The sequence below is a fragment of the Oncorhynchus kisutch genome, linkage group LG6 (genome assembly GCF_002021735.2).
Source record: "Oncorhynchus kisutch isolate 150728-3 linkage group LG6, Okis_V2, whole genome shotgun sequence".
Lineage (NCBI taxonomy): Eukaryota > Metazoa > Chordata > Actinopteri > Salmoniformes > Salmonidae > Oncorhynchus > Oncorhynchus kisutch.
The window spans coordinates 48,290,652-48,318,263 of NC_034179.2; the positions used below are offsets into that span (position 1 = coordinate 48,290,652).

A 27,612-nucleotide genomic window follows, 5' to 3' on the forward strand; every position below is an offset into this window, starting at 1 on the left:
TTAACTAATGATTTTATGTTTTCAATGAGAGTAGTATCTTTAAGAAGTGTGTTTTTTTATTTCCAATATCCTCGAGTACCTTTTGATTTTTTAGTAGCTTGTAAATTCAGGGAAATCAAGTGATGACCAGAAAAGGTAGCCAACTCATAATCTACATCTATAACAAATTGTAACAAAAAAAAGGGAAATTAGGAATACATCTATTCTAGATTTACGTGACATCACATTTTGTTGGTCCAGGTATAACCCTTAGCATCCGGATTGAAATAACGCCAGGCATCCTCAACACAGAGATCCTTGCGTAGTGTAATGATAGTTACTATTTTGAGGGTTTTGCCTCGTTCTAGGTGGAAAACGATCAGCAGATGCATCAGGTGTTTCATTAAAATCCCCTGAAATAATTAGAAAACCCTCTGAGTATTTGTTGCTTAAATCCTGTACTTTCCTGGTAAATTGGGTAAAAGGGGTCTTATTAGGAGCATGTGAATTATGTCCGTAAGGAATGATTTTTAATTGGACCACCCTTGTCCGTAAATTCGTCACTCGTTCATCCCAAGCTTCTATCCTAAATAATGCCATAGATTCATCGTTTTTGACAGCAAAAAATAGGGATTCACAGCAAAACAGGGAAGCATGATGGAAGGTGCGAACCTGTAAGTGACAATAGCGCTAAGACCCACGACTAACCACGATATGTGATATATTGTGGAATAACCTTCTATATGAACATCAAACGCTGCTTTTCATTGTTGACCAGCAGAGGTCCCTAATGGTCATTGTGTTAAAAACTCTTGAGTAATGAACTATTTTTCTGCACAATTTGGTGAAAGCCCAAAAGGCTTCAGAAATCCTTGGTTTCCACATCATTAGGCGTTAGCTTTCTGGTTCTGTTGCTCGTTGATACTTGTATCGGTTGGCTCTGGTCTGGAGAGCGGCACGCAGCCTGGGAGACCGTGCCGCCAGTCAAGCGCTGTTTAGGGCTTAAACGCCCCACGAACATTGCTTACAGGAAGAGGGTGCAGTGGATGAGCAGCTGGACGCTGGTTAACGTTAGACCTAAAAACAGGGAGGGCAATATTGATGCATTCTAAATTATGGAGTTAAGACGGACAAACCCAGCGTGCAATTGTGTTTTACTATGTGGAATAACCTTATGTCTTATTTTCGGTAAGTACTGCTCTAGCTAAGCTGATAACAATATGATCGCAATAGTTGATAGCTAGCTAGTGAGCTAGCCAGTACAGTAGTTTGCATGCTAGATAATTGCTAACATAATATGCTTTAGTTAGCTGGCTACTGTACCTAGCTAAACGACGATACTAGCTGGCTTTAGTTAGTAACGTTAGTGCGTGACTTGGTACGATAGTCGTATTTCTAATTAAGGCATGTGACGCAGATCGTAACTAGAGTACTTGCCAGCTGGTTAGATTCCTAATTTATGGGGTCTGATTAGCCTAACTTGTTTGTTAGATAATGTAACTAGTTGGCACAAAACCAAAGAATATCTCAAGATACGCGAGTGTGCCCGTTGGTGTGACACTTGACACATGTTGTTGACTTAATGACCTCTAAATATTTCTGAATCTATTGTTTTGGCGTGATAACTAAGAATTTACCAACTTATTGACTAAATATGACGGATTCAAATTACAGCAAGTTAAAAAGATTTAACTTAGTTCATGTCATTTTTAGCAACGATATTCATAACTATGATAGTTAATTTGTTTATTTTTCAATGGGGGAAAAAATATAATTATAGTGGGCAGAACAAGCAAGGAGGCGGGCAAAGCCATGCACGAACTAGCGAGATCCTATTGGCGCATTCTAACATACATTTGCATATTTCTGTCAGGGAGCATGTGTGCATGTGCAATAACTACATTTCACACTTGAACTCCTTGTAAACACACGACTCCAACACCATTAAGTTTGCTGACAACACAACGGTGGTAGGCCTGATCACAGACAACCATGAGACAGCCAATAGGGAGGCGGGTCAGACCTGGCAGTGTGGTGCCAGGACAACAACCTCTCTCAATGTGAGCAAGACAAAGGAGCTGATCGTGGACTATAGGAAAAGGAGGGCCGAACAGGCCCCCATTAACATCGACAGTACTGCAGTGGAGCGGGTTGAGAGTTTCAAGTTCCTTGGTGTCCACATCACCAACACACTATCATGGTCCAAACACACCAAGACAGTCGTGAAGAGGGCACGACAACACCTTTCACCCTCAGGAGACTGAAAAGATTTGGCATTGGTCCCCAGATCCTCAAACAGTTCTACAGCTGCACAATCGAGAGCATCCTGACCGGTTGCATCACTGCCTGGTGTGGCAACTGCGCTGCATCTGCCCGTAAGGTGCTACAGAGGGTAGTGCGTACAGCCCAGTACATCACTGGGTCCAAGCTTTCTGACATCCATATACTAGGCGGTGTCAGAGGAAGGCCCAAAAAATTGTCGGAAAATTGTTTCCTTGCCACGATACTAATGAGTATCGCAATACTGGTATCGTCCGTCCCTAATTGAGATCAGGCTTTTCTTCAATGAGAAAATCTGCAGAATGTTGGCCCAATTCCATCTCGCTCCGTACTCGGCCACTAGCTTCCTCTCCTCGCCATATTTAGTGGGTAGTGGAAATTCCAACTGGATGCTTCAGATTTATACATCCGGTGAAACATCTGGCTTTTTTTTTTGGTGTAAAAGTTCAAATGTCATGGTTATTTTAGTGCATCATTTGTTGTCTACTGCACTTTTGAGATGCCATATCATATCACTTCCAATGGATTTGGTTTCTATGTGTGTTGTTTGCACACAGTCTGTTGGGTTGAAATTCAAAGGCTTGCAGGGAAAGTGTCCAGCTGTTTTATTTTTGCATTCTGCACTGTCAGCATGTTTTTGTCACTGCATGCCTTCCTCTCTGACCTGGCTCTCTGTAACTGGAGAAGATGTCAAATATGTACAGAAATCTGTTGAACAACTCGCTGTATAGGCTTTAAGCTATGAAAAACTAGTAAACACAGATTAGTGTTGTCACAATAGCAGTATAGCGATACCAGATTTTCTTTGGCAAAAACCCAGAAGTAGACTTAACTCTGGTCCTTTTAAAACCTACTCTTGTAAAATATTGTGTTCTATAGCTTGCAAAATAAACAAATATGACTCTGGGTGACGACAAGGCAGTTTTTTATTATTTAATTTTTTATAAACATTAGGACTGTTTTACTTCATGTTTTGTTTCCTTTGCTTCCTTACTTCCTAGTATCGCGATACTGGTATCAAAACAACACTAACACAGATTGTTGTAAGAACACAGAAGCGAATGTCTTTATATCCTCTTTACCAGATAGCTGGAAATGACTTATGCCTAGTGCCTTTTAGAATCCGAGAGTGAAAGACTTACACTTCCGTCTCTTACATTGTTGGCTCAACATTTCCAAACAGTCCCATTACAAGTCAGAATGTTGAATAAACTTCATTTGATTTTATTTGACCTGTTGTCTGCTGATTTTGTCTTTGTTGGAGGTCATCTGAGACAATTTCCACAGGGAAGTGTTATTAGCCCGACTTTCAGTGTGCTGGTCTGTATATGGTTCTGTCGGTTTGTATTTTCAATACTGGCGCAATTTGCACACAACGTAAACACTTGCAAAGTATGTTAACAATGGCTGAGAGAAACCAAACCACTGATCGAACGTTGCTGACTTTGAATTTGCAGTGAGATGCAGGTACTTCCAGCTGAATGTGAGGAAATGTGCTTCGGTCGACAACGTTTGGCTATTGTTTACATATTGTGCATCGCGTGCAATGCTTCAGGAGATTGAAAATACAAGCCGACAAGTCAGGTTAATAATACTTTCTTGTGGACATTTTATCTTCACTTACTACTGTCAAAATGACCAACAGAACGGACAACCGGTGAAGTACATTTTAACATAATTTTATTCAACATTCTGGTTTGAGACTCTTGTGACTACTTTCAGACTGAATATACATGGGGTAACCAAGGTAACAGTTTGATGTATTAGGCAAACTTAGGCCAAGCAGCTATAAAGCATCAAAGCTTAAGTGCCTATAGAGTCCCAATCCCTCCAAGCTTCTCAACGTTGAATACATTAAGCAAGAAATTTAATGTTGGTTCTTTATCAACAGGTATAAATCTAACATTCGCTATAGAGTTGTACGCCCCGGCGGAAGTGCTGGTTGAGAATGGCACCACGGGGATCCTCAAGTGTTCCTTCAAGTCCAGGGAAGTGATCAGCAGTGCAGCCACAGTCATCTGGTCGTTTTCCCCGGCGGGATCCGATGCCGGAAGCGCTGTTTCCGTGAGTCCTTTCTTTTTCTGAGGTCCATGAAACTCCCAAGAGCTTCCTCTCAGATCTTCCACCAATGGGTGTTCTAGCACAACATGTTTCCTGCTATTATTTAGGCCCACTGCCACAGAAAAGAGTGAGGCAGTTTGCGTGTGTGTTTGTGACTGGTCCAATGAAAGGAAAGGAGCCTGAGGAGGGTTGTGTTATGTTCTAGGCCACTTCTTCCTGACCATCTGCGTCCTTCCCTTTCTTGTTTCTCCAAACTTAAGCATTGAATTCAGTGCTCCTTCCCTCCTCTGGTTCAGGGCAATATGTATATAGATTTGTTTTCTCTTTCAAAAAAATATATTGCGTGGCCAAATGAACATGACCCACAACTCATTGAGTGAGGCAGTAACTTTGACTTGTTTATGTGGAAAGTGTGTTCAGCCTGACAGAGTAGTTTTTGAAGGTTAATTAACATTTGCAATGCTGAGATTTGAATGGAAATGGCAGGAACAAGCGTAACTAGTCCCCCTATTCCCATTTCCCTCCCCTAGAGATCTAGCTAGCTGGCTCATCTTGCCCATAATGCTGTGCTTGTATCCGGCCTCGTAACAGAGTGCAGTTGGAGAGGGAGTCACCAACACCCACACTAATGCAAATGGCTATTTGTCCACTCAACTTTTAAACAAAATGACTATTAAGGATATTTGTCTGTCATGTAAATGCTAAACAAATTGCCCATCAGTTTGGTACAGTAGCAGATACGAACATAACACACAGTATCAGGGGAAGTTTAGCTGTTTCTTGGCAAAAGTGCCCAGTCATGTAGGTAAGCCATAAGCATCCCAACGGTTAAACCTGTTTGCTTGTCTTTCCCATTTCCTGTTATGAGTCCTTAGTCATTGGCTGTCTCAAATGGCAACCTATTCCCTATATAGCCTAGTGTATTAATTTTGACCAGAGCCCCATGGGCATACTCAGAAGTGCACTATAAAGGGAATAGGGTGTCATATGGGACGCTAACATTGTGTGCAATTCTTGCGCAATCTATTTCTCTTCAGTCATTCTTATATAAAAAAAAATCTATCTTTTTTTTATTTTATTTTTTTAGATTTTCTATTACACTTCTGCAAACCACTACCCAGGGAGTGTGGCTCAATTCAAAGACAGGGTGAAATGGGCGGGAGACCTGAACAAAAAAGATGCCTCAGTCCATTTAATTGAGGCGCAGTTCAACGACAATGGCACCTACTCATGTGCCGTGATTAACCCGCCTGACATATCTGGCACCGCCGCTCAGACACAGCTCAAGGTCGTCATCAAAGGTAAACTTGCAAATAGATTCACAACAGTACAGCAAAACTCAACTCACTTTTAAATAGGACCTGACCAATGTCTCTCATGTTGAAGGATGACTTGGAATAAAACAGCCAGAAAATACATTTCACCTAAACAAACCAACTGAGCGATTAATCATATCTTACTAACCAGGGACTGAGAAACACTCGTACAAGAGATTCACAATTTTAACATGAACACAGATTTTTAACGTCTCAAACATTGAACTGGTAGTATAGGGCCCTATACAATTGTTATTATTTGTTTTTCTAAAATCAGTTGTTTTTTTTCTCCCCAACTCCATTTTCACTGATGCATTATGTTGATGTATTATGATAGACTTCAATACATTTAATTGATTCCCTACTAAGTTCAATTAAAAAAATGTGTAGGGTCCTAGTAGTATTTACACAGCTGTGACTTTGTAACGTAATTGTTATGTTGTATGATGATGCTTACGTTGTCTTGTTTTGCAGAGTCTCTCCCTCAAGACAACACGGCCGTCGTAGTGGCAGCCGTGTGTGGCGCCGTCATCGGGCTTATCCTCATCTCTGTGGTTACCTGCCTGATCATCAAGAGGCATCAAACCACCCATGAATACGAAGGGTAAGGCATTCTCCCTTGTATTACCATCAAGGTAGTAGATAGCTTTAATAGTACTTGAATAACTTTACTTTGGTCAGTATCAATCATTGCACCTGACCGTCAGTATCTGTAGAGTATTTTAGGAGGTATCTAAAAATGAAATATTTTATCAAACAAATGAAATCACACAGAGGACTCTTATCTTGGTGATATACACTGAGAATACCAAACATTCGGAACACCTTTCTCATATTGAGTGGCACCCCTTCTTTTTCCCTCAGAACAGCCTCAATTCGTCAGGGCATGGACTCTACATGGTGTCAAAGGCATTCCACAGGGATGCTGGCCCATGTTAAAGGAACTTAATCTCTCCAGAAATTATGCATCAGATGTTCATAGTTGTCTTTTTTTCTGGAAGCGGCCCTTGCATTGAATGGAGGTCTACTTTCAAACTGATGTTTTAATGGCCTGTTGGGTTGTGGGGCATGCCATGAATATCTCTTCTCTCTACTTCCCAGTACACGCACGTTCTTAGTCAGCAGACCTTAACTCTGCATGGGATATGGGGGTTGGGTTATGGTAGATTGTCGCTTGTGCCCTCTCTTAGAATAATACAGTAACATGTTTGATTGATTAAAAATGTCTGTGTCCGACATAACCTTAAATGAAAACTAATTCGAAGGACGCGGCTGGATGAGAGACATGAGTAGAGGACGTCACGCTAGTTCTGACTAGATGTTTAGACACTTCTCTCTTTTCTCTCTGCATCACATGATTGGTGTCAAGGTTTTTTCATGACTTAGGCCTAATATAAAGCATTCGTTGACGCACATCCAAATCAGTAGGGCAAGTGCTGACTAACGGAATCGTAAACTTAGCGAAAGTCGTAGACTAAGATGGACTCCTGATGATTTAATGCCGGAATGGGCATTTGGCGGCAGCTCCCGTTTTGTAGGCCTGCGAATCAATTTCCCCCTAACTCAGTAGGGGTCTCAACTTAATCTTGAGAGTTAGAATAGTAGGTGCAAGTTCAAAATTTGATTGTGCATCAGCGGTTTTCTCATGTCAGTCACTTGCAGTCACTCAATTAGCCCATGTCAGCTTATATTTTTAAGATTGGTAAGTTTGTCTTGCCAGCTATCTAAACTTGTAGTAATCATGGTCAAATTACTGAAGGGGGACCACATTTTTGATTTTGTTAGTCACTCTCACATCATATTAAAAACTGCAAATATTGCTCTCCACCCTATGGCAGAATTTGTAGAATTCAGGAAGTTCACTGTAAAACTGAAGAAAAAAAATCTCCGCCCCATGGCAAAATCAGTATAATTGTATGAAATGAATTATACAATTGCAAAATCTTTCCTCAGCCCCATGGTAAAATGTGTAGAATTTCAGCAAACTTGCTTTAAAACTGCAATATTTTCTCTACGCCCCATGGCAAAGTGTGTAGAATTGCAATAATGCCCCCAAAATGCTAGGGCCAGCTCTGACTGCATGCATGGACGTGGGTACACAAACCCGCAAGCAACTACGGCTCCTCATAAGTTCAGATTTTGTGGCTCTCACTGCCATCAAAGTTGCCCCTCCCTAATTGTAATGGGTGTGGAACGATGTAGAAAGACGAGAGATATCATGTCTGTCAGTGCCCACAGTGAAGGATAAAAAGCGCATCGTTAAGCTTGGCTTGTCATCTAACGTTCATGTTGTCTGCCACTCACATGTTACTCATCCACTACTAACCACTAATCCCTCCCTCTTCTGTCTCACTGTGATATGTTTCCTCTAACATACCTTCTGAACGACATGCATATGTTCAAGTCTCACAAAAAACTAAATGCTAAAAGTTTCAAGATGACCTTTTAGTCATTTAGCTGACAGGAGCAATTAGGGTTAAGTGACTTGCTCAAGGGCACAACTACAGATTTTTCAACTTGTCGGCTCAGGGGTTCGATCCAGCGACCTTTCAGTTACAGGACCAACGCTCTAATCGCTAGACTACCTGCCACCTCAGATTAATTTCTAGAATCATTTTTTAAATGTATAAATTATATTTTATGTATTTTAAATCAAATGTACATAGTTTATCCTACTCTAAGACGCTTAATACATCCCATGGTTAGATGTGCGCTGAGAGATCTTGTAGAGTGAATAAACTGATCCTATTATTCAAAATGGAGGATATGGGGTTGCGTCTCAATTGGCACCCTATTTTCTATATTGTGTGCACTACTATTGACTAGGGCCTATAGGGCTCTTGTCAAACAGTGCACTATTTAGGGCATAGGGTGCCATTTGGGACATATACGTGGTATGTGTGTTTCTTTTAGAGTGCCATGTTTGCTCTTCAGTGTTTAGTGGACGACTGATTGACATTGGTATGTACACATCTGAATGTACACACAAATAATCTCTCAAGTGGGTGACCACATCTTTGGGGTGGGGAATGTTGTTTTTTCTAATCCACTTCTTTATTTATTCTCTTATCTTATTGACCAATTGATTGTAGTATAGGCTATTATGTAAACTAATTGTTTTTTAAGTCACTTTTTTTATTAAGTTGATGCTTTTTCTTAGTTGATCAGTTATTGTCTTCCATAGGATGAACGACGATCTTTATTTGAATTTGCTCCTGGTGCCCATACAAATGCTTTGTTAATCTTCCAGTACATTGTCTGTACCCAATGTCTGTCACTCCTGCAAACCTCTCCTCCCAACCACTAGAAGCAGTCATTTAAAAATGTGCCACATAACCCATGCAGAATCTGCCCATTTCTCATTTGCATTTCTGTCCCGTAAGTCTTCTCCTGTGTGTGTCTGTGTCTGTATGTGTCCATGTCGCCTATTTCTCTGTGCGCCAACGCTTCCCGAACTGCACAAAACAAACCTCTGGTTTGCAAACCCCTCACCCGGCGCAAAAACTAGCTGCACGTCAGTGGAGAGTGTGAGCTCCAACGCCACACGCCCGGGGGGGAAGAAACCAGAGTCCAGCTTGGAGGGCTCCAGGTGTAGCAGCCACTCCACCCCGGTCCAGGTAGGAGCTACAGTGAGTGACAAACCAACCATCCACACCCACTGTCGCCCAGGGGACACTTACAGGGTGGAGAGGGATTCTCTAACTAACTAACTAGAGCTGAGATGCACTACATTTGACATGTTTTGTAATTTAGCCGACACGCTTATCCAGAGCAACTTACAGTTAGTGCATTCATCTTAAGATGGTTAGGTGGGACAACCACATATTACAGGCATAGTAAGTTTCGTAAGAGCTTGGACTAGGAGCTGGCCTCCCGTAGGGGTGGGAATGCCAACAGACCAGAGGTTGCAGTACGGAGTGCTCAGGTTGGGGTGTAGGGTTTGAGCATAGCCTGAAGGTAGGGAGAGGCAGTTCCTCTTGCTGCTCCGTAGGTAAGCACCATGGTCTTGTAGCTGATGCAAGCTTTGACTGGCAGCCAGTGGAGTGTGCGGAGGAGTGGGGTGACATTGGAGTACTTAAGAAGGTTGAAAACGCTGCAGTGGCAGGTGTTTGATGGCACTAGCGCAGAGCCCAGCCAACAGCAAATTTCAGTAGTTCAGATGGAAGATGACAAGTGCCTGGATTAGAACCTGCACCGCTTCTTGTTTTTAGGTAAGGTCGAAGGCAGCAGATAGACCTAGGAGGATGAGAACAGAGGAGAGAGTCAGCTTTGGCAGTGCAGAGAGCCTCTGTGACGCAGAGAGCCTCTGTGACACAGAGAAGAGCAGTCTGTTGAGTGACCTGTCTTGATGCCTGACTGGTTTGGGTCAAGAAGATCGCCCGCTAAAGTGTTTTAGAAAGAAGGGATACAGGTCTATAGTTTTTGATGTCAGATGAATCGAGTGTTGGTTTCTTGAGAAGGAAAGTGACTCGGGCCATTTTGAAGTCAGAGGGGATGCAGCCAGTGGCCCGGGATGAGTTGATGAGGAATGGGAGAAGGTCTCCAGAGATCGTCTGGAGGAGGGAATGGGGTCGAGCGGGCAGGTTGTCTGGCAGCCAAACCTCGCTAGTCGCAGGATTTCATCTGCACTACAGCATTACCCTCACCCAGATCTATTTGTTCTCTTGCCAACTCGATTATCGTCATTGACAAGCCAACATTTGACTACTACAGCATAGGGTTTCAAGCTGATCTCCTTGATGGCTTCTGTGTCTGCTTATTCTTTAGTTTTTCATACATCTGATTTCAGACCTGGAAAACCAGGGTCGTGTTAAATACACGACCCTGGTTATTCTATCTACTGAACACAACCCAGGTGGACACACTCCCTAACGAATCACAGATATTAATACACTCAAATGTAATTTGTCATTTGTTTTCAGACCTCAGAAAGTAGTCTAATGTCGAGATGAGTCCATGTCCCAGGCCATGTGTTGTGTAGATCCAGCTACAGTGGCAAGAAAAGGTATGTGAACCCTTTGGAAATACCTGGATTTCTGCATAAATTGGTCATAACATTTGATCTGATCTTCATCTAGGTCACAATGTTTGTCTATTGTTGTGAGTCCGATGAAGATCAGATAACTTGTTTAGTTTATGCAGAAATCCAGGTAATTCCATAGGGTTCACATATGTTTTCTTGCCACTGTATATGCCTCAAACTAAAATCAATGGAAAAGATAAGCACCATTTTGCATTGCTTGTCTTTCCCATTCATTTGGGGTTGACGCGTAGATGGATTTACACAACAATTGGCATTGGATGTGGACTAGAGTGATATGGACAAAATATAATCACAGTATTTTCTTTTTAAGTTGACAGTATGACTGTATAAAAGTTATACGTTTTGCTTTATGAGTAGTGTGTTACCCTAGGGTGGCAGCACATACATTCTAAGTTAATTTAATGGGTCTTTCTCCAGTCTGATTTGTTTTATACAGTTCAGTTCAACTTAAAACAATGAATACATTTCTGCATTTCCTGCACTCATTTGAGATAATTTACGATGACACGTAGGGCTGCACGATACGGGCAACCAATCTAGACCTTATTTTTTACCAAATATTGCAATTGCGATTTGACTTCCGATTTAGAGCAAAACACTTGAGTGAATGTTTTCTCTTAGCTACTTCATGTAGCTAACATATTTACGTATTCCTCTTTGATTTAGAAAACACTGTTGCACAAACAACATGCTGGTTCTACACCATTACTAGTACTATCGGGCTGTATAGCTAGTTATGTTTACTCTGAATCTATATTTATTAGCTAAGTAGCCAGCTAACTAGCGATTTAGTATTAGCGGCTAACACGATTTAGGCCCAACTTGCTAAGAAAAGACAAACCAAGCCTTTTGCAGATGTAAGAAACACAAATGTATAGTATAATTATAGAACACTAGTGGATTTATATTAAGAAGCAAAGTGAAAACAGCATCATTGTCATCGACATTGCTGCTTGTGCTGCATTTACCATGTGGAATGTGTCATGGAGATATAGCAGAGAGAGATGACTCAAGTAGCAGTGTAAACTATAAAAATGGACGTTGCACACAGTCTATCACATTTAACAAACCAAACATTCAAATACCGTTATAGAAGGTACAGTAAAAACCCAAACCGGTCCGTGCATCAATACCGGTGTATATAGTAAAATACGGTATACTGCCCAGCCCTAATTTGGATTATCTTGAAGTTGGATTACTTTTAAGGTCTGAAAACATTTGAAAGCTTTGATTTTGAAGTGTAATGTCCCTTTAAGTCTAAGATGGAGGCCTGTAGACATTGCAGCCTTTAAGTACTGTAGGTGAATACCCCTTCACTACAGACTGACTTCAGTGGTCACCAACCCTGAGCCTGGAGCAGGCTTTTGTTCCATCCCAGCAGTAACCCACCTGATCCAAATAGTCATCAATTATTATTGAATTGATGAGGTGTTTTGGTGCTGGACTGAAACAAAAGCCCACACATCCTGTAGCTTTCCAGTACTCTGATTGGTGATTAACAAGATACAATACTTGTTAATGTACTATGAGACCTCTCATTTAGGTTAAACTCGAAATGCTTATGTCAACAACAGCAGGCCGGAGTGTCACGGTATATCCTTTTGCGAAGCTGCTGTTGCTGACATAAGCATGCATAGATGTTCATTTAGTGCCTATGAAGGTGTTATGCATTGCTTATGAACGTTCATAGGAGTCCTCTGATTTAAACTGATATTGAAGGATTATGCCTGGGGGAAAAAATTACCTTATATGCTTTGTCTCTCTGAGAGGCGTTTGTTTACGGTCAACTTTGCCAGTCGACTGGTTTCGTTTGCTGATCTTGTGAGGGACGTCATGAGGCGCCTCTCCCTTATTACATTAAGAGACGTGTCGGGGCAGATCTGTGGTGGCTACATTCCTGTGTACTGTACTGTACTTTTCAGTTGTTTGTGTGTTGTTTCCTCACCATCTACAGTGCCTTCAGAAAGTATTCACACCCCTTGACTTTGTCCACATTTAGTTGTTACAGCCTGAATTTAAAATTGATGAAATGTCGATTTTTTTTTTTTTTGTCACTGGCCTACACACAATACCCCATAAGTTCGAAGTGGAATTATGTTTTCAGAAATGTAGACAATTGTTATTTTTATGTAAAGCTGAAATGTTCAACCCTTTTGTTATGGCAAGCCTAAATAACTTCAGGAGCTTAACAAGTCAAATAATAAGTTGCATGGACTCGCTCTTTGTGCAATAATAGTGTTTAACATAATTTTTGAAAGACTACCTCATCTCTGTACCCCACACGTACAATTGTCTGTAAGGTCCATCAGTCGAGCAGTGAATTTCAAACACACGTTCAACCACAAAGACCAGGGAGGTTTTCAAACGCTTCGCAAAGAAGGACACCTATTGGTAGATGGGTAAAAATGAATAAAGCAGACATTGAAATTCCCCTTGAGCATGGTGAAGTTATTAATAACATTTTGCATGGTGTATCAATATACACATTCATTACAAAGATACAGGCGTACTTCCTAACTCAATTGCAGGAGAGGAAGGAAACAACTCAGGGATTTCACCATGAGGTCAATGATGATATTAAAGCATTTACAGAGTTTAATGGCTGTGATAGGATGACTGAGAATGGATCAACAACATTATAGTTACTCCACAATACTAACCTAAATGAGTTAGTGAAAAGAACGAAGCCTGTACAGAATTTTTTAAATATTCCAAAACATGCATCCTGTTTGCAACAAGGCACTAAAGTAATACTGTAAAAAATGTGGCAAAGCAATTAACTTTTTGATGTGAATACAATGTGTTTAGGGCAAATACAAAATAAATATTACTGAGTACCATTGTACATATTTTCAAGTGTAGTGGTGGCTGCATCATGTTTTGGTTATGCTTGTGTAGTGACGCGACTGCTATTAATCTGATTTATGTATCGAATCAACTAATTCTGTTTAATTGTTGCTCGATTTTAAAATACTTGTGTAAAAATGTACTCATTAGGACTAGGGCACCACGGAAGAAGTTGTTTAACGAGTTATAATCTTGAGTTTAATTCGGAAGATAAATCAGTTATTTATTGATAAGTCACTTATTAATCATTACTTCATCAGTCTCATTCTGAACGTCGCAGACCTCTTGAATCTGCAAGAACCCCAGCTTTTTGTGATTATTCAGTACTGCACAAATGTATTTTTCTTACTAATGAATGAAATAATAAAACAGAATACACATACAAAAGTCCGTAGTGGACTGACAAGATGACTGCTTATTACACAGTGGATACATTTCTATAACTATTCTCACATTAATCATATGCCTTGCACATGAACAACCACCTGCTTGGTAAGAAAGTAACATGTATTCATGTGGTGAATGCCTTCTTTCGTCTATCTCGGTCAGAACCAAGCCCTGTCGGAAGAATGTGGGCTCTCCCGTGGGTGTAAGGCTCTGATTGTCCATCAGAGGTCACAATGTCCTTAGTTGTCTGTTGCTTCAATGATTCACCAGTGATTGTCTGAGGTGAGCTTCTTTCTGCTTTTCTTCCTCTGGTAGATAGTCAAAGTTCTAGGACCACTTTTACATGCACAGATTCAGGCTGTCAAATGTTTTGGTCTTTATCTTCACCTCATGTGGAGATTTAAAGTTCTAACCATTTTCAGCCTGGCTACACGTTTTCTGGATTTAGAGTTTCAACCATTTCAACATTTAGCTCATGCTTCAATTCTGCTGGTCCGTTAATCCTTAGCGAGTCCTTTTGAGCACTCTGGTCGAAAAGGGCGGTTCCATCACACTGACACGCTCTTCTGACCTCATTCGGGGCATGGCTTAGTTTTCATGTCCGTTGCATATTAACCTCTCTTCTTCACCGGATGGCACTCCCAGGACTTCATGTTAGACAAATGTGTGTTTTGTTCGATAAAGTATATCTTTATGTCCAAAAACCTCATTTGAAATTGGCGCGTTATGTTCAGAAATGCATTGTCTCAAACAAACATCCGGGTGAAATTGCAGAGAGCCACATCAAATTACAGAAATACTCATCATAAACATTGATGAAAGATACAAGTGTTACACATATGATTAAAAATAAACTTCTTGTTAATCCAGCCGCTGCGTCCGATTTTCAAAAAGGCTTTACGGCAAAAGCACACCATGCGAATATGTTAGGTCTGCGCCTAGCCACAGAAAACCATACAGCCATTTTCCAACCAAGGAGAGGTGTCACAAAAGTCAGAAATAGCGTTAATCACTTACCTTTGATCTTCATCTGAAGGCACTCCCAGGTCTCCATGTTATACAATAAATGTTTGTTTTGTTCGATAAAGTTCATCTTTATGTCCAAATACCAACTTTTTGTTCGCGTTTAGTCCAGTAATCCAAATGCAAACAAAGTTAAAGTTCCATTAAAGTTCATAGAAACATGTCAAACGATGTATATAATCAATCTTTAGGATGTTTTTATCATAAATATTCAATGTTTCAACCGGACAATACTGTTTTAATTAGAAAGGGAACGAACCTTGCGCAAGACTAAACTAATGTCTTTCAGCTTGACCACTTGTTGAAACCGCTCTTATTCTCTCCCCTTTCACAATAGAAGCCTGAAACAACTTCTAAAGACTGACATCTACTGGAAGCGTTAGGAAGTGCAATCTGATCCCACAGACACAGGATATTGGACAGGCAATCACTTAAACTACAATCCTCAGATTTCCCACTTCCTGGTTGGATTTTTCTCAGGTTTTTGCCTGCCATATGAGTTCTGATATACTCTGACATTATTTTAAAAGTTTTTCTATCCAAATCTACCAATTATATGCATATCCTAGCTTCTGGGCCTGAGTAACAAGCAATTTACTATGGGCATGCTTTTCATCCAAACTTCCCAATGCTGCCCACTATCCCAATGAAATTAACTATGATCTCGTTTGAAAACTAAAATCACATTCCTATCTTATCAAAAATAGTTTAATTGTTCTTGATATTTCCTACACAATGTAAAGGATGTAAACCTGAGTTTACATGAGTTTATACAGTTTTTAATAGCATCACAAAATAAGCAATATGACATGATTATTCTTTAGATCCTCACTGACCATTCTTAACATTCGTAGCTTAGAAATATTGTTTCAAAGTTCACTCTTTGGTCGTTAGAGTTTTTGGGTAGCAAAATGTCTTTGTAACAAAGACATTCCAATCTTGATACTAGAGACCAAAAGGAGTCGTCTGCTGCATACAATTTACGATTGGCGTGAGGTGTCATAAAACGGGCTCAGCCCTCATCTCCTGTAAGAGAGAGGGGTCTGGCTATCTGTCAGCCATTTGCCAAGCTAATCTGAGGCCTTGTTGGATCCTTGATCAGGAGAGTCATGACACTTGTAATCATTAAGGACCTGACAAGTTTTTTTTTTTAGGCTAAAAAGTAAATGTAATGGAGCTAACCACAGGCAAAATCCTAGAGGAAAACATGGTTCAGTCTGCATTCCACCAGACACTGGGAGACAAATTCACCTTTCAGCAGGACAATAACCTAAAACAAGGTGAAATATACACTGGAATTGCTTACCAAGAAGACGGTGAATGTGGCAGAGTTACGGTTTTGACTTAAATCTGTGGCAAGACTTAAATAGTTGTCTAGCAATGATCAACAACCAATTTGACAGGGCTTGAAGAATTTAGAAAATAATACTTGGCAAAATATTTTTTTAAATATTTTTTTCTCCTCCATTTAACCCTTATTTAACAAGGCAAGTCAGTTAAAAACAAATTCTTATTTACAATGACGGTCTTCACCGGTGGGCCAATTGTGCTCCGCCCTATGGGACTTCCAATCATGGCCGGTTGTGATACAGCCTGGAATCGAACCAGGTTGTCTGTAGTGAAGTCTTTAGCACTTGATGCAGTGCCTTAGACCGCTGCACCACTCAGGAGACACAACTCTTAGATTTACCCAGGAAGACTCACAGCTGTAATCGCTGCAAAAGGTGCTTCTACAAAGTATTGACTCGGGTGTGAATACTTATGTAATTGGTTTCACGTTGCCATTATGGGGTATTGTGTGTAGATGGGTGAGAATTTTGAATTCAGGCTCTAACGCAACAACATTTTGAATACTGTAAGTCAAGGGGTATGGTTATTTTCTGAAGGCACTGTATGTTTCCTATGATTTAGTTTTTGTGTGTGTAATTCTTAGGTTAGTGCTCAGTGGGGGTTAGAAATTTCACCTTGAAGATGACAAGAGCAGCCCAGATGTAGTCCCGTGGGGGGGGGGGTATTTTGTGCTACAATCTGGCGTTGTTACAGGCTTCCATCTGCAGTCGCCATTTGAACTTAACAGCTGAACCAGTCTGACATGTATTTTTACTGACACAGCCTTCCCCCCCCCTCCCCTTTTCCTGATCTCCCCACCCATCCATATGAACATCACAACAGGGACCGGTGATATACGCCCAGTTGGATCACACAGGCACCAAGAACCCCAACTCATTCCACAAGATGGAGCCAGTGGTCTACGCTGACATAAGGAAAAACTGAAGAGAACTGGAGACTAAAATGGACAGGCCACCATAGCTCGCTGCTTTGGGATGGGTGGGTGGGGGATGTTTAAATACAAGGTTAGAATTTATGCTGTTTTGAGAGATTGTTTTTTTTGTCATTAATTTGTCCTTTTGTCTGCTGAAAGCATTCATTGCATGTTCATGTGTGTGGTAAAACCGTTACGCTACCAAGGATTTCAATACAATAATACAACACAGAGATTAGAGAAACACTGCCTTCAGAAAGTATTCATACCCCTTGATGTCCTCCACATTTTATTCTGTTACAGCCTGAATTCTAAATGGATATGTTTTTTTTGTTTTACCCAGCTACCCACAATACCACATGACAGTGAAAACATGTTTTTGTTAGCAAATTTATTGAAAATGAAATACAGAAATAGTACATTTACATATGTTTTCACACCCCTCTGTCAATACATGTTAGCATGATGTACCTTTGGCAGTTTTCACAGCTGTGAGTCGTTCTGGGTAAGCCTCTAAGAGCTTTACACACCTGAATTGTATAGTATTTGCACATGTATTATTTAAAAATTCTTCAATTTCTGTCAAGTTGGTTGTTGGTCTAGCAATTTCTAAGCCATTTCTAAGTTTTACCATAGATTTCCAAGCCCATTTAATTCCAAACTGTAACTAGGCCAATCAGGAATATTCAATGTCGTCTTGGTAAGCAACTCCAGTGTATATTTGGCCTTGTGTTTTTAGGTTGTTGTCCTACTGAAACGTGAATTTGACTCCTAGTGTCTGTTGGAAAGCAGACTGAACCAGGATTTCCTCTAGGATTTGTGCCTGTGCTTGGCTCTATTCTGTTTATTCCCCACCCTCTCACAAAAACTCCCTAGTCCTTACCAATAACAAGCATGTTACCTGTAACACGATGCAGCCACCACCATGCGTGTTACTCAGTGATGTGTTGTCGGATTTGCCCCAAACATATCTCTTTGTATTCAGGACATAAAGTTAATTTCTTTGCCACATGTTTTGAAGTTTTACTTTAGTGCTTTATTGCAAACAAAATGCATGTTTTTGAATATTTTTTTATTCTGTACAGGCTTCCTTCTTTTTCACTCTGTCACTTAGGTTAGTATTGTGGACTAACTACAATGTTGTTGATCCATCCTCAGTTTTCTCCTATCACAACCCTCCGGCAACAGAGTTAGGAAGGACACCTGTATATTTGTAGTGACCAATGGTTCTTTTCAAGTCATTGAAAAACCTCCCTGATCTTTGTGGTTGAAACTGTGTTTGAAATTCACTGCTTGACTAAGGACCCTCAGTCAATTGTATGTGTGGGGTACTGAGCTGAGGTAGACATTCAAAAATCATGTTAAACACTATTCTTGCACACACTAAGTCCATGCAACTTATTATGTGTCTTGTTAAGCACATTTTACACCTGAACTTATTTAGGCTTGCCACAACAAAGGGGTTGAGTAAACTCATTGTAAAAATTTATGACAACATAATTCCACTTTGACATTGTGTAGGCCAATGACACAAAATCTCAATATAATATTTTTTTAAATTCAGGCTGTGAATACTTTCTGAAGGCACTGTGCATTAACTGCATGCGTAGGAAGCATAAAATACATAGGCTTTGGTTGTTATTTTGTTTTACAATCCAGGGACCATGATAACATGTTAACCATCAGCTCAGTCCAACACATTGGATGTTAAATTAATGGTTTAGATATAGGATAACTGAAATGCATTGGTGTTTTGTCTGCAATCATGTTGCCTTAACAAAATTGTTACCTTGTAACATATTTAGATTAACTCCATATCACGCCGGTACACAGCCATGGAAAGCCTCATGGTGAAATTACTTTGGTGTATTGTCCTATAGGTTGGCACATTGCATTGATATATCCATGACTAAAACCCTACCTGCCACTGGCTTAGAAACTGAACTGTTAAATGGAAACATGGACAATGACCAATTTTTTTGGGACATTGCTTTCATTGAATAGATATTATACACTGTTTACATGTAATTTATTAACTAAGCACAACTAATTATGACAAAAACCCTGTTTTGACATCTGTTTTAGATTTCGTGATCATGTGAGACTGATATCATGGGCCAAATATCTTCCATTAACAACTCTACTTTCATGTGTCACTGTGCTTTAAATATATTCAAAGTTCACATAAGTCTTATGTTATGTTACAAAGCCAAATGTTTCTATTCCAATGAGTCTATCATGTTTGACTGAAGAGATGCATTAGTAGTCCATTTAAAGAGCAACTGAACGTAATAAGCAACTTTTCCTTTTGAGAAGAGGCTATGTGGCGTCTATGAGTCAAACATTTATTTTAGTGTCAGAATTGACTACAAAGTGTAAATAGGATAATTTGGGTCAAAGTCAGTCTCTTACAAAACAGATTTGTGAGATAATTAGGAAAAAATTGTGTCATGGAATGAAGGGTACCATAAACTCAACCCCAGGATAACTGTTATTGCAAACCTGTCCACAGCTGGAAGCGCCCAAGTAATCATTAATTTGGAGCGCAGCTGCACGCAACCTGATATAATGTCCATGTTGAATTTGGTTTGACATTAGATATCCTTATGAGGGTAGTTGGGGACCATCAGTGAATTACACAATGTACATGGGACAATATTTTTTAAATGCAAATAGCTCCAAATGTCAATGACTTGACCTCAAACCAAGTGTAAATTGTTGAAATCCATGTACAAATATTCACAGCAATTAATGAGACAATTAAAAGGTGTGCAACAAGAAATGTTGGTTCCATTTATAGTGTAATTTATTGACAGTCCCTAACTAGCCCCACAGATGGGCTATCCAAAGTCAAACCAATTTTGCCAAGGTCTCACACCAGCTAGCTGAAGCTAATTGGCAAATTAAGTTGACCAGCTTGCTAGCTAGGCTAGGCTACTTCCAGACACAATACCTGGTTACACTGTTTCAAGTTATCTAGAAAGGTGAGTGACTGTAACTGTGTACTGTTCCGGCAGAGTGAAAGTGCAAACTCTTCCCATGTTCGAAACACACCCCCAAAACCCAAATCTCGTTTTCAGTCGCATTTCCTAATGAGGAGAATTGAAACCAAGTCTAAATCAGGACATTCAACCCCTCTTAATGTTTTCCTTGATTTCTAAATGCAGTTGTCTTACCCCGACCAACATTTATGTATATGGATAGTTTAATGTACGTAAAATATAGTGCTCCTTACTGTAATCCATTCCTTTCTGCTCAATGGTAGTATCTCTGGGTGTTTTAACAAAATAATCAATTATGTGTTTCAGAAACACAATTTTAAATTGGAAATCTTTTTTTATTTTTTATGAAATGCTCTGTCTTGATGCTGAGCCCTCCACTGTCATGTCTTAAAAATCCGTCTTCAGTGTTTTTAACTATGTTTTCGCTGTTGACAAAATGGTTTTGATCACCGTAAGAGTGCTCGAGGAAGCGTAATTTCTTTATTCCAAAACTGCCTTATCCACTAGTCCTGCAAAATATAGCAAAAGTAATTGACAATTTACATTCCAAAAAAATACATCAAATACTGTAGCTTATCTTGTGCTTATGCAGTATTAGTGCGTGTGTGTGTGGTAATAGTTAAGGTAGTATTGTCCTTGATTATGCATTATGGAAAAGCGTTTTGTTTACAGTACACTCAGATTCTCAAAAAATGACGGTGTCAAAGTTTGGATAAGTACAGTTTACAAAACCCATTCCACTGTTACGTGTCTTAAGTGTGAAGTCGTACTTTTAGCTGTTAAGTAGCAATATAGTGTGTGTCATTTGGTGCTTGTTTATATAATATTGTATGTTGCAAAACCTGCACTATATCCCGCATATCAAAGACCACAAGCACTATATGATTTTATTTTTCTTCTTCTGTTCGATGTCTTAACTGGAATGTAGTACATCTAGTGCCTTTTGTATTTCATCTACCATCTTGAACACCTGCTCTCGCTCTTTAATTTTTTTCTAATTTATTTACTTCCTTTATTGTATGTATGTTTTTATACATATAGAAAAACATAATCCTCTGTATCTGATGTTCAAATGTTATATAAAAGCCATTTCCTGATTTTAATGTCTTTGTCATTGTTTACAAATATTGTATTTTGGGTTGTTTGCCAGATGGAATTCTGCAAGTTAAGCATTTGAAGTCATTCCAAACTTTGCTGCGGGGTAAAGTTTTCCCTAGCGTCTAGGGGAAACTGTACCCTACTCTTACCCAAACACATTTTGCATGTCAGAGGCCAGCAGCCAGGTAAGTCACAATTGTGGCCACTGCATACATTATAACCATGTGTTTTAAACATAATTGACAAATCCTAGTATTAAGATACAAGATCTTCCACTTGGAGATTTTAAATTGCAGTAGGAAAAAAATGGCTTCTTGGTTGCCCATATGGACAGTGATTAAAATATGTACGTAACCTGCCTATTTGTCGCCATCATCCTTCTGTTCTGGAGAATTATATTAGTGTTACTATCAACATCTGTTCTGATTATGCATGGAAGAGGCCTGTTGACAGCACTGTCACATTTTCACTGTTAAGCTATTACTACCAAAATTAAATCTCACGTAGCCACTAATTGGAGTTCAGAGGAACAGCAATCGGAAATACATTTTGTCAACCACCATAGTCCTCAACCCAGATGCTCTGATGGTTATCACATGTGACAAAATGTCTTACCACTGATGTTTGAGTATGATAAGAATTTGTGTGTTACTGCTCTAAGTGCTGGCGATATTATTTGTCATCTCAGTTCTCATTTCCATGGAAGAGGCCTGTTCTATTCCAGTGAAGGCCAGCACTGTTGCACTCCACGGCATTGCTATCAGACCAAATAGTGGTTTTGGATATCTATGTTTACTGTTCTGGTATTTTGGGACTGGTGTATGGGAGAAAACAATCAAGGTACCATCTCACTAACTTGGAAGTTCCACAGAAAACTTCAGAGGGAGGTTACCTTATGTTTTCTTAGAGAATTATTCGGAAATGGTGAAATGGAATATGTTCTCATGTAGATAGGAATGTCTTCTTAAGAAAGTAGAAATGTGTCGAGGCTTAAAGTGTCCATAAGCTTCCAGCCAAAACAGTTCAGAAGAGGTTGTGCATATATTATGACTACATTTTGTGCTGTTTCAGACTTCTGTGAGGGTTTTATTGGCTGTTTGGGCGCACATTTTTTCCGAAGTTCGGAGCCGAAGTCTATGCCCCTTTGTCAGTAATTGGCCAACAGTTGGGATTCTTCAATATTCAATAAAGTCTTTGTTCTCATTCCACAAGAGACGACTCATTTTCATGCATGTTTTTTTCATTGAGAAACACTGCACCAAACAGCTTGGATGTAAAGTTGCGCGACTAAAACTCGGGAAAAACGTTAAAATTAATGACAGATTTCTTGAGTTAGATTCATTCCGTCTATGGCTTCTCAAAATTGACAAACCATACCATATGCTGCATTTTAATTGTTTTTCAAGCAAAGGTATTTTAAGGGAGTATGCGAGTGTACTCTTTGGCTCAGCTAGCCGACAGCCGTGACAGAAGCATGCTGACACTTTTAGTGATGCGATATTCCCCCCAGAGTATTTCTCCATTGTTCTCTATGCCCTGTCGGATTGTCCCGTTTGAATATCTATTATGTCCTATACTAACCACTTTTCTATCCAGAATTATGTGAGTAAAGTCGTACCGTATATACAACAAAAAAACACCTGATAGGGAAACAGGACGTGTCGGTACATTTTATAAATGCAAACAGATCATTTGTTTGTTAGACATGGTGGGATCTTTTTATGTCGGTAAAATGAATTAAGCGAGAAAGGGCGGTGGAAACATCTTTATACTGAAATATTGATATAATAACCATCATATTGAAGTAAACTTGGAGTAAAGCGATAATATGGTGTGTGGTCCGCCCACAACGACTTGGGAAACCAACCACTGGGCACACACTGACTGAATCAACGTTGTTTCCTTGTCATCTAGGTCGGCAAGTAGCCTAGAAGTTAAGAGCGTTGGGACAATAACCGAAATCTATCAATGTGCCCTTGAGCAATTGCTCATGTAAGTCGCTCTAGACAAAAGCATCTGCAAAATGACTCAAATATTTTTTTTTACATGAAATTACATTGAAGAACCAATGTTGAATTGACATCTGTGCTCAGTAGGATGCAGTTTATTAGGCTACAGATTAAATAAATTATGAACTTTACAGGGTGGTAAAAGTGCAGTGTGATGAGCTTGATGCTGCCTTTTCTGATAAATATTGAAGGTCTTATTCTGCTGACATGATGATTGATGCTTGACTGCCATTTGACAAACAAATATTCTTTGTGTTGTGAATTCCGATTTGGGCTCGAGCAAGATTAAACTTAATTGTGAGAAGAAACACGAGTCAAGAGAGAAGAACTGTGGTCAAGCAAGCAGAGGATGGGAGCCATGAGCACAAATGTATCTTTCTCCCTCTCACACCAATTTTCCAGTTTGCTATCCAAAATCCATTTTGCTCTCGCAACTGCTTACTATAATTTTATAACGGGGAAATTCTAGCCAATGAACATAGCCTGTAGCAGTCTACTGAAACACAATTGGTCAGGTTTTTGGACCAATCACGGCTCGACTGCTCTCTAACCAGATTTTTGGCCATAGAGATGAAAGGGGACTGTGAAAGGTGGATGACAAAAATAGAGGTATGTTGCTATCTTATCGGGAGAGGTTGTGATGGCGGAAGCAGAAGTGTTGTTTGAAGATGAAAGTGAGTCGAGTAGTTTGTGAAAAAGATGAAGTCCAAGAACAGTGAAGTCCAAGAATGGAGCAAAAAGTGCTAACATTTGATGAATCGTTGCTTGTTGGAGTATATTGTTTGGATAAGGATGTTCATTTGGGAGACCCTTTTGAAGTTACAGGGATGGTGAGGAAGGTGTTGGGAAAAGTGGACGCAGTCAAAGTAACCAGGAGTGGTATGGTGTTGATATTGTGTGTATCCCAAGAGCAAAAGGAGCATGCATTGTGGCTCGTAAAACTATCAATGCAGTGGAGAGCTTTGATATTTGGAGCAGGGCACCGGTAAAATGTGTTCTCTGGCATCCTGTTGGACATTGAAAAAACAATATTTTAGGCAAGAAATTCCAGGAGTAGGTAATGCTCGTCACTTGACCCGTATGGGGAAAAGGGAGAAAAGTTTGTATCATTGATGTTTGAGGAAGAGTATATACACACACCACCTTATGTAAAGCTGGGATACACTGTAAGAGCATTTGTGCAAAACCCAATGCAAGAAGTGTAAAAAGTTTGGCCACATGTCAAGTGTTTGCAGACAGAAGGAATATGTTATTGAAGAGTCTGAATGTAAAATGTTGCAACTGTGGTGGGGATTATATTTCCGAATTCCCCGAGTACCCTGTTAGGGTGAAAGAGACCACAGGCTGTCATTTCAAATGGGAACAAATGAGTTATAGTGGGCAGAACAAGCAAGGAGGGGGACAGAGGCAAGCACAAGTGTTACGTATGCTTCTTGGAGAGGGAACGCAACACCCTGCTACAACAGCTCCCCACGGAGTGAAAGAGGTATGGGATTGTAAGTGCATGTAAGGATGACAAAAGGCACAGAATTTACCATTTACTGGGAATTTATTCCTTCACACAGTAAATTTGGGAAAAAGGGGCTGAACGGAACCAAAGCAAAGAAAGTAAATGTCCAAGCCCCCTCCTACCTTACCTACCACCACCTGGTGCACTAACCAAAATACAGGGGGTGGTTCACCCAGGTCTTACCTAGTGTGTACTACGGGTTATGCATGACCGCAGGCCTCCTGCCTACACACTCCCTAGGTCTCTTCTCCCCTGGGAATAAATGACAGAATAATCCAAACGTAAGTAAACAATTTCAAGAATCAAAAAACACTGTCTTTTTGACCCACACAGGACATACTAATCAGCTCTCTCTCAGCAACAACCAACATACCAAACAGCTCTCTGTCTGAGCAACAAACACAGAACATAACCATCAGCAACAACCAACACAGGACATATCAATCAGTTCTCTCCTAACAAAGGAACACTTGCTTTTCTAGCTTCAGAAGGAGACTAATAGGATACAGCTGTATCCTCTGACGAGAGGGTAGGGTCAGCTCCAATCATCGATGGGGCCGACCAATCAGCTGCTTGGGGGAATTTCAGGAAGCCATCCTGAAACACACACATACAAACAAAACCACAACACTGAAACTGGGGAACGTAACAACGAGCTAGTGAGATCCTATTGGTGCGTTTTATCATACATTTGCATATTCCATTAGGGAACGACTACTCTGAAGTGCGCATGTGCAATAACTCAATTCGCCTTTACACTCCTAATCAACGGGGTAAAGTCTAGAAAACTTAGTCCACACTGTTTGTAACAGATTATAGTTTTGAGAACAGAAAACTGTATTGAGATCAACGGTTTCATCAATGACAAAATTATCAGAATGTTGGTCCAAAATCCATCTTGTTCCATCTTCTCCCACTGCTGGCCACTGGGTTTCCTCTCACTACCATATTTGTGACTCCTATGTCATGAGTACCTACTTCACAGAAAAGGCATTTGAACATGAAATTAAAAAAAATAATCTAAATTATTTTTTGGTGCAGAAATTACTTCTGGAACATGTGAACATTCATGTGCCAAAATAACAAACTTGTATGCCATCTGTAAACATGAATAAATGCCTACCAAGCCTAGTTGGTTTAGCCAGTGAATTCAGGAACCTTCCCGCTTGCCATGAATGGCTGAGATAATGGATGGGCTGGACATGAGTTTGGATTGGTCTGCCATGTAGCGGGCTTCTGTCTATAACATAAGCTGGGTCAGTATGTGTCAGTAAATCTTTCTAATGCAGCTTTTTTTAAAGATATCACATAGTAGAACTGCAAAAGTGATGCTCTCCATTTTCTAGAGAACTGCGTTTTGAAATCAGTGGAATGCCCAGTGGAATTAGAGTATGATAGTTAAGGAGATGGAGAAAATTCTGCCATTTGATTGGAAATATGCACAGGGAGTCGAAAAGAGAACACACAGAAGGTTGTTATAAAATACACCTGTCTCCGGATTACATCTTCAAATTAAGGGCAACCATGGAATCCGTGACCGAGAGAAAGAAGCATCCATCCGTCACGCCCTCATCTGTTTCACCTGTCCTTGGTATTGTCTCCACCCCCCTCCAGGTGTCACCCATCTTCCCCTGTGTATTTCTACCTGTATTTTCTGTCTGTCTGTTGCCAGTTCGTATTGTTTGTCAAGTTTACCAGCGTTTGTCCTTTCACCTCCTGCCTTTTCCCAAGCTCTTTCTTTATTGTCCTCCTGGTTTTTGACCCTCGCCTCTGACCCTGTACCCGCCCAACCACTCTGCCCGTCCCTGAGCCTGCCTCCTATCCGGTACCTTTGCTCCACTTCTGGATTACTAAACTCTGCCTGAGCCTGCCTGCCGTCCTGTACCTTTACTCCTACTCTGGATTATCGACCCATGCCTGCCCTGACCTGTCGTTTGCCTGCCCCTGTGGTTACATTAAACATTGCAGACTGTGTGAAGTAACACTTGGGTCTTACCTTGATAATTTTTCAGCATATGTGGGTTTGATTACAGGCTCAAAATGACCAGAAACAAAATGAGCCTGTAAACAAACCCACAAATGCAGATGCTCCAGATACTCAACTAGTCTAAAGAAGGCCAGTTTTATTGCTTCTTTAACCAGAACAACAATTTTCAGCTGTGCTAACATAATTGCAAAAGGGTTTTCTAATGATCAGTTAGCCTTTTAAAATGATAAACTTGGAATAGCTAACACAACGTGCAATTGGAACACAGGAGTGATGGTTGATGGCTGATAATGGGCCTCTGTACGCCTATGTAGATATTCCATTAAATATCAGCCATTTCCAGCTACAATAGTCATTTACAACATTAACAATGTCCACACTGTATTTCTGTTCAAATTGATGTCATTGTAATGGACAAAAAATGTGCTTTTCTAAATGACCCCAAACTTTTGAACAGTATTCTATATTTTATATTTGAGATTCTTCAAATAGCCACCATTTTCCCGGATGACAGCTTTGGACACTCTTGGCATTCTCTCAACCAGCTTCATGAGGAAGTCACCTGGAATGCATTTCAATTGTGGAATTTCTTTCCTTCTTAATACGTTTGAGCTAATCAGTTGTGTTGTGACAAGGTAGTGGTGGTATACAGAAGATAGCCCTATTTGGTAAAGATATGCATTTCTATAGGGTACTATCCAAAGAACCGTTCTACTCGGTATGAGAATGGCAAGTCAAACACTATAAGCAGCACGTTTCAGTCAGCCAGTTGTGTGTAGCAGTAGCAGAAATGTTGGTGACCTTAT

General features: G+C 40.1%; 1 protein-coding gene across 3 annotated transcripts; it reads left to right on the plus strand.

The window, feature by feature from the left end:
- The first annotated feature begins 771 nt into the window (after nucleotides 1-771).
- Nucleotides 772-21,300, plus strand: LOC109892931 (myelin protein zero-like protein 1). 3 transcript variants are annotated; one of them, XM_020485826.2, is made up of 6 exons: nucleotides 773-1,167; nucleotides 4,151-4,323; nucleotides 5,408-5,621; nucleotides 6,111-6,240; nucleotides 9,145-9,265; nucleotides 17,110-21,300. In XM_020485826.2, exons 1-6 carry the CDS (start codon nucleotides 1,095-1,097, stop codon nucleotides 17,209-17,211), a joined length of 813 nt encoding a protein of 270 aa, XP_020341415.1. In that variant the 5' UTR covers nucleotides 773-1,094; the 3' UTR covers nucleotides 17,212-21,300. The 3 variants fall into 3 exon arrangements, with proteins under 3 accessions (XP_031682691.1, XP_020341415.1, XP_020341416.1); XM_020485827.2 differs by having other exon boundaries at nucleotides 774-1,167; nucleotides 9,145-9,253; XM_031826831.1 differs by lacking the exons at nucleotides 9,145-9,265; nucleotides 17,110-21,300 and adding an exon at nucleotides 6,501-7,572 and having other exon boundaries at nucleotides 772-1,167.
- Nucleotides 21,301-27,612: the final 6,312 nt, after the last annotated feature.

Bases quoted from the DNA above. Each gene is read 5' to 3' on its own strand.
- LOC109892931 (XM_020485826.2), top strand. From the start codon at position 1,095: ATGGAGTTAAGACGGACAAACCCAGCGTGCAATTGTGTTTTACTATGT. The intron at 6,241-9,144 runs GTAAGGCATTCT...CGCAAAAACTAG, and splicing joins ACCACCCATGAATACGAAGG to CTGCACGTCAGTGGAGAGTG. The intron at 9,266-17,109 runs GTGAGTGACAAA...ACATCACAACAG, and splicing joins CGGTCCAGGTAGGAGCTACA to GGACCGGTGATATACGCCCA.